At 41.9% G+C, this 18,804-nt stretch overlaps 1 protein-coding gene across 1 annotated transcript in view; it reads right to left on the bottom strand.

Annotated features, from left to right (window-relative positions):
- EFCAB2 (EF-hand calcium binding domain 2) overlaps positions 1 to 18,068 on the bottom strand; it is a 34,680-nt gene extending 16,612 nt beyond the window's left edge. Inside the window, exons 1-2 of the mRNA XM_039531716.1 lie at positions 17,994 to 18,068; positions 3,092 to 3,176 (exon numbers count right to left, since the gene is read on the bottom strand). Of these exons, the coding sequence (XP_039387650.1) occupies positions 3,092 to 3,176; positions 17,994 to 18,024 (116 nt within the window). The 5' untranslated portion in view covers positions 18,025 to 18,068. The remainder of the gene's footprint in view (positions 1 to 3,091; positions 3,177 to 17,993) is intronic.
- Positions 18,069 to 18,804: the final 736 nt, after the last annotated feature.

Raw genomic sequence — 18,804 nt, forward strand, 5'->3', positions numbered from 1 at the left:
AACATGTTAAGAGTCTGGGAAACGCCCACCGAATTTTCAGTAGCAACAAAAGAATGACCAATACCCAGTGTTAAGTGACCATCACTGGCCATGCACCAGCAGGGGAGTTGTAAACAAAAAATGTACAATTTGTAATGAAGGATGGTCAGCAGCTCATGTATACCAAGGGGGTAGCTTAACCCCCAGGATAGCATGGATTTTTCCAGCACCTGGAGGAAAGTATAAAATAAGGGACAGTGACATCATCAGTTCACCTCTCTCCTCCCCCATCTCACGATCTGGAAGCAAGATCATTTGGAAGACGAAGAGAAGTCTCCTTGAACTGGAGGGAAGGGATGGTCCTAACTAGAAGGCTTTCTAGTTAGTATGAACTATGAACTGAAAACAAGCTGCAATGTCCAATAGGGTTAGAAAAACTGATTCAAATCCTGCTTAGCCTGATAAAGTTTAGGATTTAGTATGCGTGTTTACTTATTTTTTACATACCCAACTCCGATCTATATGCCTATCACTTATCACTTAAAATCTCTCTCTCTCTAGTTAATAAACTTATTTTGATGTTTAATCTAAACCAGTGAGTTTGTCTAAAGTGCTTGGGGGGGGGGATCTGCTCAGCTTACAGAGGCTGGTGCATATCCACTACACTTTGACAGAGTGGCGAACTAAACAATGAGCTTGCATTGATCAAGAAAGTCTTGAGCAGTGTACGACACACATTTCTGGGTGCAAGGCTGGGGCAGAGCAATTTACTGGGGTCTCCCTGTATTCAGCTCATGTGTGGCTTGAGAGAGCATTCACATAACTTTGGGCATGCCTTCACGGAGCAAAGCCTAAAGGGGCTGCTTGTCATTAGCAGAGCTGAGTAAAAGGCACCCTTAGTGAGAGAATTAAGGAGGCTCAGTAATTCCACAGTCCAAATTGTACCGTGGGGCATGTCAGACATCCCCAAACCAGGTCCATCCTGTACAGTGAATGAGGCACAGGTCCTGTGGGAAAAATAGTGTATGATCATATAATTCAAGATTATAGCATAATGCATACACACAAGGGAACCAAGTTTGGGTTGCACCGGCAACCTTAATACTAGTATTTCCTAACTTTTAACTACTTCATTTACAATCTTAGTGTCCTTTTAACAGGGTGTGTGTGTGTGTGTGTGTGTGTGCGCGCGCGCAACTTCCTAGGTTTTCAAAAAAGGACATTAAAAACTTGAAGGTCCAGGTCCATCTGTGGCTTCATATTGACATCCAAATGGATCATCATCAGGGTTGGACCTTTAGATCCACAGTGCAGACCTCTGCCACTTGAGCTAATGGAGAAATTAGTTACAGTAGTAAGTTGTCACCCTCTACATGGACCAGCATTAGAGGAGGAGGAAACACATACTTTGCCAGTGGATTTTACAGATATTTGCTGACAGCAAAGGAATATTGAGACTTGGCAACCTTGGTGTAATCAAATGCATCCTTGTATTCACACCCTACACATCATTGTAATAATCTTTGTACCAAATATCCCTTGTAAGATATAATTTGAAAGCTAATAACTTGCCGAATCAATAATATCATGGTGAGATGTATATAGTAAAATTATATGTAAAGTTATGAATATAAGCTGACATTATGACTGAAGGGTGTTTACCAGACAAGTCTGGGGAGTGGGTAAACCTGTTTCTCAAAGACAAAGGATAAACTGACCCCTCTAGTCAGGCATCATCAAAGGTGATGGGCAATCACCTGTCAAATGGCCATTCTTTGGCAACAAGGGGTGTAGAAAAAGATCTATCTGCATTTTAGAAAACAGCAGCATGGAACCTCTTTCACCACCAGACTCCTTGTCTCCATTCTCACAGCAGGAATGAACTTTATCTAGGGGTAACCCTCAAGAAAATGCATTTCAGAGTATGACTGAACTATAAAAGTGAGGGGCAAAAACACCGCAAGCTCCATCCCCCTATCTCTTCTGTTTCTTCTAAGATGACAAAAGAAACCAGCCCCTTTGACTTTGGGAGAGTTCCTGGTCATTGGGTCAGCCTTGTTGCTGGGAGCACTTGGTCAGAATTTTATCTTGAACTAATTTTAATTTGTTACGTTTTAATACTGGGAAGCATTTTATCTTTATTTCTCTCATAACCATTTCTGGTTTTAATGCCTTGTAGTTGCACTCACATAAAACCCATCTCTTTGTAGTTAAGTAAACTTGTTTTATTATATAATCAAAACTAATCCAGTGTTGTGAACTGTGTGGGTAATGCTATTTGGGATAGTAAACTATTATATATTGATCCCCTAAGAGGGGCAATGGACCTAATATATCTGAACTGTGCTGGAGAGGGCTGGACAGTGCAGAACACATGTATCTGGAGGAAAATTAGAGACTGGGATTGTGTTGGGGTCACCCTGCAAATAGTAACCAAGGTTACTAAGAAGCCAGAATGTAGCTGGTGTTTGCTGACAGGCTGCTGGGGTCAGAACTGGCAGACCAGGGCTCTGGCTATACACACTCAGGGTATGACCTGCATGCTGACAGGCTGTTTGTGTGCAGCTCAGGTAGGAGCTACAGTGGCAAAGCATTGTGAGGCACCCCAGCTTGCAGGGCAAGGGTGACAGCCCCTCACTGGTCTGGACTGCACCCCAGAATGTCATTCTTTGGTTCCATTTCAGGTTCTGGAGGGGTGTGTACTTCAGTGGCTATAAACCTTTCTGCCTCTCTTCTACCCAAGCCTGATATTGTTCCAGTCTTGGTCCTCCCTCTCCCCACCCAGTTTGTCATCTAATCTAAGTCTTCCCCTCCCTGGGCTCCTCATCCCAATCTCCTTGCCCAACTAACCCCCATTTCTCCTCAACTCCAGCTCCTTGGTCAGTCTCTTTGCCAAGCCAGCCCACTGCCTCCGCTCCTAATCCAGTATCAGTCTTAAATCAGTGGAACTACTCACACCAGTCCAGTTAAGCATGTACATAAATGTTTACAGAATCAAGGTCACAGGGCATTATTTCAATTTTGCTTCTTGTTAAAGTGGTTTAGGATGTAGGGCAGTGTTTTGCTCTGCAAAAAAATTCCATAATATTTCTATGAGAAAAGATTTTCAAACCTGACATCCGCAGTTTTATTGCATTCATGGTCGAACACTTCAAAAGCATCTGTAATCTTTTTCTGAATGTCTGCTATTATGGCTTCTGCAAAACATGAAAACAAAAAAAAAGTTTCACCAAGCTACTCCAATGAATTTTATTTCTAGTTTAAGTATCATCTGAAAGAAAGACTCAAATACAGTCTCCACCCTAAAATGGAACAATTCACTTTTCTCTGAATTTCCCCCTAACTTTAGGTTTCACACATTTCCATTCTACCACCAGATCTTATGTCAGTATCTCTTTCCGCTCCTTTATGTCTTTAAACATTTTACTCTTTGCCTCTTTAATCTTACACCTCTGTGTTTGAGAATCCCTTTCTTTTTTGGGAAGGGAGAGATGAAAGGACTCATCTTTCTCCTTCTACTTTCTTCCTCTGTTCAAAGGGTCCCACATCACAGCAACAATCCCTCCATCTGTTAAGGCATAGATGCATCACCCTTTAGTGCCCTCTTTGCATTGCTCTCAGCAGAGTAGCTGTTCTTCCTGTTGTCCATCTTCTTTTTCCTCCTTCTCTCAATTTATTTCTCTTCCTTATCTTGGTCTCCTTCCCTTCTAATTTTTGTCTCTCATATTCATCTAGTTTTTTTCTTCCTGCATCTACTTATGAGGGTTTTTTTGTTTTGATTTTTTTTCTCCCCCACTTTGATCAATTCCGTAACTCTTCTTTGGACCCACTCCAGAACCTGTCTGTTCACACAGATGTGCAGTTCCCCAAAATGGATGCAATAACTCTACAGAGTCCTCACCATGGTATTGTACATAGGTAAAATACTGTATTTCTTTGTGTATATTAATGTTTTTGATACAACTTACTGGCCTAATCCTCCTCTGTCTTGTTCCTTGTGTATTAACTTATATCTGTGGAAATAGGTGTAAAATGCTATCACAAGTGTCAGAGAGTAGAGAATTCTGATTCGGTACCATTTATATATATTTTACACCAGTGGTTCTCATCCAAGGTATGCGTACCCCTAGGGGGTACACAGAGGTCTTCCAGGGGGTACAACAACTCAGCTAGGTATTTGCCTAGTTTTACAACAGGTTACATAAAAAGCACTTGTGAAGTCCGTATAAACAAAAATTTCAGACAATAACTTGTTTATACTGCTTGGAATTTACATACTGAAATGTAAGTATAATATTTATATTTTAATTGATTTATTTGTACCATATAATTATGAGAAAGTAAGCAATTTTTCAGTAATAGTGTGCTGTGAAACTTTTATATTTTTATGTCTAATTTTGTAAGCAGGTAGTTAAGTGACATGAAACTTGGGGGCACGCAAGGCAAACCATACTCCTGAAAGGGGTATATTAGTCTGTAAAGGTAGAGAGCCACTGTTCTACACAAGTGTAAACGGTTATAAAAAGTACAAGGCAGGAGAGGATCAGGCACTAACATCCTATTTGTCTTTACTGTAACTTATTACCAATTTGGCTTCTTCAGTTGTCACAACATTACAATTCTCCATCAGTGTATAGTCTGGTCTACAGTTAGAGCCTACAGGTCTGACCAAAAGTATACTAAATGCAATGGAAAGACTCCCATTCACAGAAATAGGTTTGGATCAGGCTCCAAATGCATTACTTTGCATTTGGTGTCTTACACCTTCCCTACACTACAAAACTGCACCACGTAGCACCTTTTCAAAACCTGGCTAAAACCCTGAACGTGGTTTGTACTTGTATCCACTTAAAGCTAAACTGTTTTCATCATTGCTTTCAGCTGCAGTTAAAACCTAGGTGGACCTGATCCTTAGTGGTGCCGAGCACCTAAAGTCTGATCCTCAGCCTACTCAAGTTAATGGAAGTCTTTCCACTGACTTCAATGGGTCTTGGATCAGGCCCCTACTGAGCAACCGTAATTCCCACTAAACTAAGGCCAGGTCTACACTAACAAGTTAAATCGACCCAGTTACATCACTTAGGGGTGTGAAAAATCTATACCCCTGAGCAGAGGCACCAACTTTCTAATTTCCCGAGGGGTGCTTGACCCCCGCTACATCCCAGGCCCTGCCCTCATTCCACCTCTTCCCCCAAATCTCCACCCCACCTCTTCCCGTGTGTGAAGATTCCATTGCATGCAACTACTTACTCCCAGAAAAGTCACACATTGAAAAAGGACATAACCTGTTATATCACTAAAATGCTTCACGTACTTGTCAATTTTTTCATTTTCTCAGGTTCGATTAGTTTCTAAAACACTTGAGCAACTGGGAAAGAAGATGCCTTAAAATTCATTCATCAAATGTTAAATACAAAAGCTATTTGCAGCCCAATTTCCCCTCATTTATTATCTTTGGCAGATTTCCCAATATTTTAGGATTTTTAAACTCATTCCTATGAGAGCTACACAAAGCTCCAGACACTCCCACTTTTTGAGAACGGTGAGGATAGAGATTCCCACATTAATTTTCCTGGTTGCTCTCAATCTGGAAAGGATCCATGCTATTCTCTGTGATGAGGAGGCTGTTTAAGCCCACTCCTTAGCAGCGTACCTGTCCTCTTTGTGACATTATTTCTTCAAAGAATCATTGCTGCAGTCAGGGCAGGGAAGAGAAGAAATTAAACAGATGTCACTCTGCCATCATCAGAATAATGAGAACTTTAAAAAGTGGCTCATAAAAAAAATCACTAAATTTTATCATTAAACATATAAGCTTTTTCTTCCTTTTCCCCCCCAAGGCCAGTTGCTCTGACAGTCTATGCAATGGAGCCATGTCAGTTTCAAAGCCTGCCATTCCTTTTGCAGAACTGAGAAGTCACAGTTTGAAGAAAGGGCATCAGGAGGACAGACAGGCAGGTTGGGCCAAGATGAAACATCCCCCTAAAATCCTAGGTAGCAGTAGAAGCTCACAAGAGAAGGTCTAGTCTCAAGCAGCCTGATGAATTTGTTATACAATGTTACATTCTGAAGTGTTCTTGCCCCACATACAAAAATGTTTAATTATGGCCTGCTCCTACTGACTTTACTAGGTGATGCTGGTTGCTCAGCACCCTTGAAACTCACAGAATTAATATATATTACATTTTAAGCAAATAAAGAAATTAACTTCTTATGCTGGTTATTCACACACATGAATTGGGAAAATATTATATAAATTATTCAGATGTGTATCTATATTAACAATTAACCTAATAAAGTCACACAAGTATAATGTAAATTCATAATTGCAAAGCGATTTCCATACATCTCACCTACTAATTCCACTGTAGGTAACCTACAGAGAATTAAAAGGGCTTCATGCCTCTAGATAGCAATAACATGAATACGTTTAGAACAGGGGTAGGCAACCTATGGCACGCGTGCCGAAGGCGGCACGCAAGCTGATTTTCAGTGGCACTCACACTGCCTGGGTCCTGGCCACTGGTCTGGGGGGGGGGGGGGGAGGCTCTGCATTTTAATTTAAATGAAATTTCTTAAACGTTTTAAAAATCTTATTTTACTTTACATACAATAGTTTAGTTATATATTATAGACTTATAGAAAGAAATCTTCTAAAAACATTAAAATGTATTACTGGCATGCAAAATCTTAAATTAGAGTGAATAAATGAAGATTTGGCACACCACTTCTGAAAGGTTGCTGACCCCTGGTTTAGAAGATCTAGTCAATAGCTCATTGTCCATATGTAATGAGATACTCCATCTCCTCCTCATAGTTATACCCAAATACTAGATTTTTTCCAAATGTTTTCCCCTTTTTCAATTATTTTTCCAACGCTTGACATAATTTGTATTTTCTATTTACAGTCTGCTTATTAGAGATAAATGTAGAAGTAAACATATTTCTGTATCTGGCAATTTGATTTATGAAATATTCAGAGTATGTGAAAGCAATGTGAGAGAAGCTGTGTTTGCCACTGGTACCTAGATGTCTTTTAACCCCCATTATGTTAACACAGAGTTAAAGTTACCCAGTGCCTTGCCCTTCCAGCATGATGAGTTCATCAACACTCAAATCTCAGGTTTCAGAGTAGCAGCCGTGTTAGTCTGTATCAGCAAAAAGAACAGGAGTACTTGTAGCACCTTAGAGACAACGAAAGCTTATGGTCAAATAAATTTGTTAGTCTCTAAGGTGCCACAAGTACTCCTGTTCTTTTTACTCAAATCTCAGAAAATCAGGAATTGAAGAGTTAAGGCAATACAAACAAACTTCTGAAACCCAGGAAATACAGCGTTAAGGAACACACCATCCCCACAGCTCACCCTTAACTCCTCCCCCTGGAGCCAGCAATAGCTATTGGAAATGGTTCTGTAAGTGGGTGGCATAATAAGTAAACATAAGAAAAGATGAAGAGAAGGTGCATTGTTTGTGTTGTGTTTCCACAGACACACAACAAAGCTGTAACTAGGCACTTTAGCATCCAGGGCAAACAAGCATATCTGCACTTCATACCAGAGGTGATGCATGGGAGGCATGTGGAGTCATGTGCCCCCCTAGATTTTTTGGTTGCACTCCCCCAACCCAGACAGGCTGGGTGGCATGCTAAGGTGAGTTGGGGGGGTGTCCCCAGGGGGACTCCCCCCACATAGGGCTGGCCTGAGCTGCCTGGCATTGCCAGCCCAAGCCACCCCTGTGGCTTTACACCCTGGGCAGCTGCCCCACCCTGGCTGAGCTAAAGCTTAAGCAGCTGAGATCAGTTTGGGGAGGATTTTAAGCATAGTTTGAGCCCCTGGTGAGCACAAAAGAAGTCAGAAGAACCAGGTGATTTTGTAAATAGCTGATTTTAGGGAGACAGTATCATAGGAATCCCTTGCTCAAATGATCCTGAATTTGGAGCACAAGCCCTACCCAGTGGCGCTGGAATACTTTTTATAGTGGGGGTGCTGAAAGCCAGTGAAACTGCAAAGTAGGGGTCCCCAAGCTTTTTACCTTATGCCCCCCCACTTACCATGGGACTGACAGCCAGGAGCCCGGGTGTGGGGCCAGGAGCAGAGCCCTGTGTAAAACCTGGGGGAGCTGCAGCACCCCCCCACCTCTAATTCCCATACCCCTGGCCCTACTCCACACACCCATGAGGCATAGTGTGTTTTGAGACTCTCTCCCTAATCACATGGATTTTGGAGCTCTTAGAATAATCATCCTTTAAACAATAAGGAACTCTCAACCTTAACTATAAAGAGATGCCACTGTGCTATAATACTGTAGTGTGTAAAGTCATCTGGGATGAAGGGCACAATATATTGCAAAAAATATTCTTTAAATCCTTAAAATCCAGAAGAGTACATTGGATTTCATGCAATTACTTTATAAGAAACAAAGTTTTTAGAAGTATGACTTTTGTATATGTATGTACCGTAACCACTAGAGTTCTACTGACAATGCTTGGTCTATGGGTAAAACACATATGTTCTGCCTAGTGTACAATCTCAGAGTCACCTCTCTGAAGCGCTGGTTTTGGCCCTTCAGAGGAAGTCTATGTAAAGCGGAAAAAACAGCAAAAGGATTAAGAATTTTAAAAATTGGTCTTAAAATAATTATTTATAAATACAATAAATACAATAGCACATCTTCTGCACATGCCTGTGTCAGTCAATGAATGTCAACTTTTGGTACGTTGAGCTTTTATCTAGGGCCTTCTATGGCGTACATCACGACAGTATGGGAGCATCACACCACAGATAGAGTGTCCATTTACTGACTAACACACAAAGCTCATCATGTGTTATTGCTTATGTATCATCATTTATTAAGACTGGCTACTAGAAGCCCATGTGCTACATTGCACCTGAGTTTTCTATTTGCCTACAATCGAACAATACTCTGCACTTTTATATATCATGCCACATCTGACATATTCAATGTGGTAAATTTATCAGTTAATCAATCCTCATAAAAGCCCAATTAATTGGTTGTTTTATCTCTGTTTTACAGATAAGGAAGCAGAGTGATAGACACTAACAGGAACAATTTCAAAAGTAGCCTCTAATTTTGGGTGCTGTTCTTTAGCTACCTAAGCCAAAATTTCATACATGAATGCCTAAAGCTAGACATCTAAATCCATACTGGAGTCCCTAAGTAAGTGCCTTATTTTCCAGAGGTTCTGAGCACCGATCATTACCACTTACTTCATTTTGTATTGTGGGTGTTTACAATTTCTGGAAAACAAATCAGACCCTAGATTTCTAAAGCTGGCATCCAGCATTAGAAGCCACTTTTAAAAAAATGATGGGACTTTTCACACAACAGGTCCGTTGCAGAGCTATGCTAACCAGTAGATCAAGCTCCTCACACGGACTCCATTTTGCCAAATTTTATTGCAAATGTCACTGAATATATATTTGTTCCCACAACATAAAAGTACTTCTAAACTGGAGTAAATCTCAGGTGTGAAAAAATTACCGTACAGACATGGAATGAAAACCCAAATTCTTCTGAATAGTATATTAACTACTGTTGGAGAAAAGATCATTTGTCTGAGCGCTGCAAATCCCTTTTAGCATTGTGAATCTGATCTTGGTATTGTTCAGAAGACAAAATATTATTGACAGCTTTCTACAAACCAGATAACTTCTTGTTGAATTATTGAGCTAGAGGTAGAGTTAATCTGCAAAATTTCTGCACTTGCATGCACCATGGAAACAAGAAAATCTCTCTCTCCAGAGAATCCACAATTGCCTTAAAAGTCAGCTGTGGCTTTGTCTATAAACATAACTGCATTTTGTTGTCTACTTCAGTCTCAAAATATAAGATGAACCTTTAAGTTTGAAAGTTTGTGTGTATCCTGTCCATAGTGAAGTATCAGAGGGGTAGCCATGTTAGTCTGTATCCAAAAAAACAACAAGGAGTCCGGTGGCACCTTAAAGACTAACAGATTTTTTGGGGCATAAGCTTTTGTGGGTAAAAAACCCACTTCTTCAGATGCATGGAGTGAAAATTACAGGTACAGGCATAAATATATATTGGCATATGAAGAGAAGGGAGTTACCTTACAAGTGGAGAACCAATGTTGAAGGCCAATTCAGTCAGGGAGGATGTGGTCCTCTCCCAATAATTGATGAGGTGTTAATACCAAGAAAGGGAAAATTGCTTTTGTAGTGAGCCAGCCACTCCCAGTCCCTATTCAAGCCCAAACTGATGGTGTTGAGTTTGCAAATGAATTGTAGCTCTGCAGTTTCTCTTTGAAGTCTGTTTTTGTTGAAGAATGGCTACTTTTAAATCTGTTATTGAATGTCCAGGGAGATTGAAATGTTCTCTTACTGGCTTCTATATGTTACCATTCCTGATGTCTTTAACTTTTTACAAAGAGACTGTCCAGTTTGGCCAATATACATGGTAGAGGGGCATTGCTGGCACATGATGGCATATATCACATTAGTAGATGTGCAGGTGAATGAGTCCCTGATGGTGTGGCTGGGTCCTATGATGGTGTTGCTAGAGCAGATATGGGGACAGAGAAGGCAACAGGGTTTGTTACAGAGCAGGGGTAGGCAACCTATGGCACGCGTGCCGAAGGTGGCATGTAAGCTGATTTTCAGTGGCACTCACACTGCCTGGGTCCTGGCCACTGGTCTGGGGGGGGGCTCTGCATTTTAATTTAAATGAAATTTCTTAAACATTTTAAAAATCTTATTTTATTTTACATACAATAGTTTAGTTATATATTATAGACTTATAGAAAGAGATCTTCTAAAATATTAAAATGTATTACTGGCATGCGAAATCTTAAATTAGAGTGAATAAATGAAGATTCGGCACACCACTTCTGAAAGGTTGCCAACCCCTGTTACAGAGATTGGTTGCTGGGTTAGTGTTTCTGTGATGTGTAGTTGCTTCTGGTTGGGGGGCAGTCTGTAAGCGAGGATTGGCCTGCCTCCCAAGGCCTGAGAGAGTGAGGGAAATCAAGTGGCTGTAATGTGCAAAAATTATCAAAATTAGAAAACTGCATAATCCATTTTAAAGCTGTGACTCAGGACAGCACTTAAGTACATGTGCAACTTAAAGCGCATTAGTACTCCCATTCAGTGGTATTACTTGAAGTTACACGTGTGCTTAAGTGGTTTGCTGCATCAGAGCCTAAGCACTGTATTGATTCTACATGCTCTGAGAAGACCTAAAGGACACAGGATTAGATCCTCAGATAATCAATTAATTCCCATTGATTTCAATAGGATTTGGGTGCCTAAATACAGTGCTTAAAATTTCAATAGCAGCCAGCAGCCTGTCTATGCTTGGGCTCCCAGCATTGCTAAATGAGCTCTAGTCTCCACTACAAACTAATATTGGTATAACTATGTCACTCAGGAGTGTAGATTTTATGAGGGGAGAAAAACAAACACACCCGCCTGAGCAATGTAAGTTTAGCCGGCATAAGTGGTAGTGTGCACAGCGCTATATTGGTGGGAGGGCTTCTCTACCACTGTCTGTTGGGGGTGGTTTAATTATGTTGACAAGAGAGCTCTCTTCCATGGCTACACAAGAGATCTTACAGCAGCGCAGCTGCATCAGTACAGATGTGCTGGTGTAAGGCTTCTAGTGTAGACATTGGTAACACACATGTGGAAGGAGCCAGAAGGTATCTGTTACTCTAATTTAGGCTACCTGTAGTCAGTATTGCCAGCTCTTGTGATTTAAATATCAGTTTTGCAATATTCAGTGCTTTTCTTAAAGTCCCATTTCCTGGAATCAGGGCATTAAAACAGAATTTCAGATTTTATCTTAGACACACCAGTAACCTACCCCAGACCAGAAGAGCTCTGTGAAGCTTTGAAGAGTGTCACTTCCACCAATCGAAACTGGTCAAGTAAAAGATATTACCTCACCTACCTTGTATCTCTGATTGAAAAAAGTAGTACATTTCTAGCCCTTCATGTTACAAAGAAAAGCTGGGAAATGGATGTAAGAGTAACCTACAGGATCAAAATCCAGAAGCAAAGAACAACCACCCTAGGTTATTTTTGGCTTAAAAATTGTGATTTAAAAAAAAAACCTCATCATTTTAGGATGGGGTCTCACTCATGGTTTCTGAATCTGTGTGTTGGCAATGTTCTGTATTTGATTTTAAATGTAATATAATCATATATATGAAATGTTAAATTGCAAAATGCAGGTAGGGGAATGAAGTTGTCAAGGGTGAATACATATTTCAAACAGTAATCAAACTACCAAAAAAAGCAATTGATAACCATTGGAACAAGCTACTAAGGGAAGTGGTACATTCTCCATCTGCTGAAGTCTTCAAATCAAGACTGAATGTCTTTCTGGAAGATATACTTTAGTCAAACCAAGTTATTGGGCTCAATACAAGTTGTTACTGGCTAAAAATCTATGGCTTCTGTTATGCAAAAGGTCAGATTAGATGATCTATTGGTCCTTTCTGGCCTTAATATCTATGAATCTTAACTTCACTCCCACCCCCCTTCCCAAGACCATCTTTATTATATAAAAGCAGCAAAGAGTCCTGTGGCACCTTATAGACTAACAGATGTATTGGAGCATGAGCTTTTGTGGGTGAATACCCACTATTCACCCACGAAAGCTCATGCTCCAATACGTCTGTTAGTCTATAAGGTGCCACAGGACTCTCTGCTGCTTTTAGAGATCCAGACTAACACGGCTACCCCTCTGATACTTTATTATATAGAAAGTCTGATCAATTACATGACATTCCCATAAAAATATAAGGATGTTCAACACTTGCCTTTTATATGATTACTGAAATCTTAACTGGGAGAAGAAAAGAGACCTATTTTCACTAGTTCTACATGAGGCTCTAGTAGGGCACCATTTGACATCTTGCTTTCAGGTTCTTGCAACAGCAGCATTAACCTATGAGATGTTAAAGCTTGGGAGCATTGACATGTTATGTCAAAGTGTAAAGAAACCATCAGCACAAAAAAAAAAGATTGAATTAAGCACCATGAAAAGGGAAAGAAGAACAGAATGACAGAAGGGAAAATACATATATAGAGAAACAGAGAGCAAAAGAAGAGCAATAGTAGAATCAGAGCTGAGTATAAAATACATTTTCAGAAGACCATTAGGAAAAAAAAGTAGCAGTACAATAAAAAACAAAAGAATAGATAATGGGAATAGGTATAGACTATTGTCCTGATCCCACACACATTTATGCACATGCATAACTTTACTCACACAAGTAGTCCCATTAACTTCAGTGAGACTATTCTTGTGAATAATCATTTAAGTTAACAGGATGACTTGTGCAAATAAAGTTCAGCATGTGCACAAGAATTGGCAGAATTTGGTCCTATACTGTCTCTTGCTGTGTACATCCATAAAACAGACTCAGAAACTTAAACTCAGATGAAGGAAAAAAAGTTTAAAATAATAGGCCCCAAAGGAAGCACTAACCATGAAAACTAGAAGCCTACAACAAAGAATTTCTGGGAATACTCCAAAGGCTAATTTGGCAATGCAATTAATGTACTGTGCTCTCTGAACCACAATATACACACCGCAATTTCTATTTTATACTGTAGAGCACTGGTGAATTGGTTATAAACTAGGGCCAAGATTGTCAAAAGTGACTAGTGTAACTGGCCAAAACTGAGGAGTTTTGCTTAACAAGTAGTTTCAGTATTTACAAATTTGCTTTTGTACCAATTTGGAAGTTTTGTTCTGAAGACACCAAGATATGGCAATCCTAAAACAAAATGACATCCATATTCTTGTCAGTTTTTTTGCTGTTATTGAATGAACAGCAATTGTGAAACTAACAAGAATGTCAATTTCATTCAGCTGCTTCTTGGCAGGGAGCCAAGGCTTTCAGCTTTGCTATGGTCCCTGTCATGGACCTGGATGTCCTAGGACTGGCTCCTAGGGTCTGTGGCAGACCTGCAATGTGGGCTTCCTAATGTTTCAGCAAAAGTTTTGTCAAATCTGTAACAGATTTGGCAAACTTTAACTTCAGCAAGTCAGCATTTTCTGACAAAATGTAGCTTCATTGTAAGATTTCCATCCAGCTCTAGCAACTAGTGATTTTAGATGCCTCAATTCTGAGAGCCCTAATTGATTCCTACCTACAGTCTGCAGAAACACTTCATCTAAAAGGGAAGCAAACCATTCCCATTCATCTCAGCATGGGATTAATTCTGAAGACTAATGAGGCAAGGCACTTTACCACACTGTTTCAGCTCATCATTGGTAAAAAGAAAATACTACCACCTCACAAGGGCATTATGAGGAATAGCAAATGCACAGTAGCACATTCTCACTTCATAGGCCTCCCCTCATCTCAGATCACAGCACTGCATGGGGGTTTTAGCTCTAGTACCACCTACTGGGGCTCTCCCTTGGACCTGTAATAGCCATTTAGCCTCTATCTTCTCCTGTCTCCCCCATTAGGTGTTTTGTGGCTTGACCCTCCAGCCAAGTCACATAAAAGTCTATACTCCTTCAAGAGTAGCACAAATAAGTCCAAACAAATCTTCAAAAAACAGTCCTTCCACCCCTCTCAGGTCTTATGGTAGTTCCCCTGTTAGCTCTACCTCAAGGTTTCATTTGCAAGAGCTAACTTGCTTCTGTAGTGTGCATTCACCCATAATTCCTGTTACACACACTTCTCCACACTAAAAACTACTCTCTTCTACACAACTACCCTCCCTCAGTCTACTTATAAGGCCTAGCTCCACCTTCTCTGGCCAGAAGGCAATTATTTAATTACCCCCCAGGTGCAGAGCAGGATTAATTTCATTCCCTTGCCTTGCAGGTGATGGGAGTTAAGCTCCATCACAGCAGGATTTTCACAAATGCTAAAAAAGCAAGTTAGGTGCCTATCTCCTATTGATTTTCAATGAGAGTTAGGCACCTAACTCACTTATTTACATTAGAAAATCCCACTGAATGGCTGTAAATCTCTCTACTTAGATGGGCCCCATTATTGTATTATCTGGGCACCTCAAAATCTTCAATGTATTTATTCTCACAATCCTGTGAAGTAGGAAAGTATTATCTCCATTTTACAGATGGGAAACTGAGGCACAGAATGACTAAGTTGCTGGCCCAATATTACACAGGAAGTTTAAAAATGCAGGGAACTGCACCTACATCTTCCAAGTCCCAAGTTAGTGCCCTTAACCATTGAACTATCCTTCTCAAAGGAGATATTATTATTCTTAACTAGTCCTATTAGAAATAACGTTCTGGATGATGTTCAAAACTTGAGAAAACAAAACTGAACAAAAGGTGCAGGATTTCTTCAATATCACAATGATTCATCTTCAGAAAAAATATTCTCACTGTGAAAACCGTGCAGAATGCCAGAGCATTAATAACATTAGCCACACAATCCACCAGGAACTCTGACCCTCTCCTCTGTCTGGTCTTATATTGCCAAAATGGTGCAAAAACCCAATATCCTATTAAATTATGGCCAGAAAGACATGGAGCTAGAAATGCCCTGTTACTTTTAGTTGGCCAGGACACTAGATAGACCTTTTCCACTCAACTTTCTCTAAGTGGTATTATGGGTCAGTAGCTAGACTTCCTGACTTTTTAGTCATGTACCCTGAGTTCTGTTCCCAGTTCTGCCAATGATATGCTGTGTCACTTTGGGCAAAGCTGCTTAGCTGGTCTGTGCCTCAGTTTCCTTACCAGTAAAATAGGAATAATAATCATACAACTTAAAGTGCTTTTACAGAAGAGGCTAAGTATGGATGAAAACCACTACATAAGAACTAAGTATTGTTATATTAGAAGATGTGGAACTATTTTGAGACTGAATTACTGCATCTCACTCTACCAAATTACCTGAACTACACACGCTTCAACATGCAGCAGCTAGTCTGCTGGGCAGACCAATGAAAGTACATCACAATACTCTGTGTGCGACACTGGCAAATTCCAGTTATCATTAAAAGTCCTGGTCCTTATCTTTAAAGTCCTATGTGTCTAAATGAGGGTCAAGCTACTTCAAAGGCCCTCTTCAAGTCACCATAGTAGCTACTTCAACATGAACACTGGCTGATACAACCCAGATTCTAATTTGCTGGTGAATGCTCAGTAAGTAGAAGGCTCTCAGCTGTGGAATCTGTTATGAGCAGAAATCAGGATGAGACCAAGTCTTACTACTTTCAGATCATGATGCAAGACTTCTCCCTTTTGGTAGGCATTTCCCTAAGATTTATGCATGAAGTGGCCCTGACTACAGGACCAAGTGAACTATATAGATTTAAGTACTCATTTATTAGCCCCATAAAACTGAATGGAGGGAGAGAAAAAATCAGTTCTTTATTCTGAAGGAAGGTTGATGTTTTTTCTTAATTTATGTATGGTGCCTACATATGAAAGTGATGGGTTCCTTAGAAATACATATAACAATAATTTCCAACTTCTCATCACGGCTATTAACAACAAATATTTCTGTGGAACTGCTCTATTGATCATACCGTTTTTCTTAATTAACAAATGGTACATTGTTCCCTTCTGAAATCTGATTATTTCAAATACAATGTTTAGAGTTTGCAAATTATGAATCACAACTGTTAGTAGGGGGTGAAAGGAGGAATAAGGTTAAAATAAATAAAAATATTGAGAATCATGGGAAATCAAATGTTATTGCTTTTATCTTGGGATATAGTGAGGTTAGCATTCATGATGTTTGAATATTCTTGTTATAAATCATACTTGTGGTCCATTAAACATAGCCTTTGTTAATGCTTCCTATACTGAAATACCATGAACATTATCACTTCATTTAATATCACACTGATGACTTTTTCTTGGCAGTGATGACTAGCTATATTTGAAAATTAAGTATAACAAATTGTACAGACAGAACAGCTAACTGGTTGAAACATCTGATTCTAACTACTCAGATTCTCTGGAAAAGTCAGATCCCAGGAGGGGATTGGTTGTTTGTTCACCCAATGTAGATAAACTGAGTTGCGTACAGTTTACTGTGAGTGCCTTTCTGCTGTGGTAAAACAAAACCCCTGTCTATTCTCCACGGTCATTAACAATCCCATGACACTTTTTGTAAGGTTTGCCCTAGAGTACTTGGCCAAATGTAATCCCCTTCACCTCAGACAAATACACTTCAGTGGTAGATGAATTATTTTCATCATGTACGGTACTGTATATAGTTTGTTAAATCATTTTATGAACTAAGGTGATATATATATAATATTTATTATGGTAACAAAGCCCTGCAAAGGGCAATATTGTTTTTATTTAGCAAACCAGGTGTTTCACAATGACAAACTGAGCAAGACCGTAAATCCAAAAATTAAAACTATAAAGACAGGTTTCAGCCTTGGTTCACATGTGAGCTGATATTGGCTTTTAATTCTGGACTGTGAACTCCCTGAAGTTAGTAATGATAACTGTAATATGATGCATCATAACAAGAAACAAAAGCACAGTGGATGGGTAAAAAGGGTGTGTGTGTGACACTCTTGACCCCAGCGAAGAACGTGAAGAAACAAACCTACCAGGATGCTCCTTCCATGTGTTGGTCTGGGCAGGTTTGGTCTTCCTGCCCTGCACCATCTCCCAGTGTCCCCTGTGCACCACGTCCCTGCCCTGCACCATCTCCCAATGTCCCCTGTGCACCATCTCCCTGCCCTGCACCATCTCCCAATGTCCCCTGTGCACCACCTCCCTGCCCTGCACCATCTCCCCAGTGTCCCCTGTGCACCATCTCCCTGCCCTGCACCATCTCCCAATGTCCCCTGTGCACCACCTCCCTGCCTGCTCTGCACCATCTCCCCAGTGTCCCCGCAGGATCTTTACCCCTCCCCCGCCCCACCCTGTCACCGGGCCCCTCGCCTCCGGTTCCGGCTCAGGCGGGGTCTCTGGGCTTTCGAGGAGCCCGGAGGCCGGGGGGTGTTTCTAGCGCGGGCGGGGCGGGGGCTGAGCCGCTGCCGGGGCCGCTCTCCGCCCTGGCGGTTTCTTACCCGCGGCGGCTCCCTCCTTCTCCTCCGCCATGTCGGCCCCCAGCCGTAACCATGGCAACGCGGGGCGCCGGCTGCTCCTGCCAGCCGGGCCCCGCCCGCGCGCTCCCAGCTCCAGCCAAACCCCGGCCCGGTCCGGCCCGGCCAGGCGCCCGGCAGCGCCGCCTCATCCTGAGGGGCGGATGCGGAGGCACCGTCGGGTCCCGCTGCTGACAAGACCTGGCCCCCGGGCGGCTCCACTCGCCCCTCGCCCGGCTCCCCCGTCCTGGGGAGCGCGCCCACACCTTGCAGCCCCCAGACCCGTGTGCGTCGGTGGGGCGGAGGCCAGACGCGCTGCCGGGCGTGTGTGCTGTCAGCGAGCAGCGCTCGGCCAGGGCCCTGCCCCGCGCTAACCCCCATCGCCTGCTCATCCTGCTGAGCGCAGCCTCCCGGTGTGGCCGTAGCCCTCTGGGGGCTTTGCCGAGCGAGGTAGCGGGCAGCCCACTTTACAGCTGGGGGAACAGGCCAAGGGAGCGGCAGTGACTTGTTCCAAGTCACAGAGCTGCAGGGACCCCAGGGCACCTCACTGTTCACCTTGTGCCTTACCCAGGGGTTCTCAATCAGGGGTACGCAGGGCTGGCGCTTCAGTCGCCTAGGGCGCCAGGATTCGGGGGGCGGCATTTTGTGTGCTCCCAACGGGGCGCACGGGAGCTTCTGGTTCTGCTCCCGTCGCGCCGCCGAAGAAGGACCTTCTGCCACGGAAAACAGCGGCAGGCAATTGAGCAGCCCAATGACTGCCGCTGTCGCCTGCGGCATTTCAGCGGAGGGTCCTTCT

The sequence above is a fragment of the Mauremys reevesii genome, linkage group 3 (genome assembly GCF_016161935.1).
Source record: "Mauremys reevesii isolate NIE-2019 linkage group 3, ASM1616193v1, whole genome shotgun sequence".
Taxonomy (NCBI): domain Eukaryota; kingdom Metazoa; phylum Chordata; order Testudines; family Geoemydidae; genus Mauremys; species Mauremys reevesii.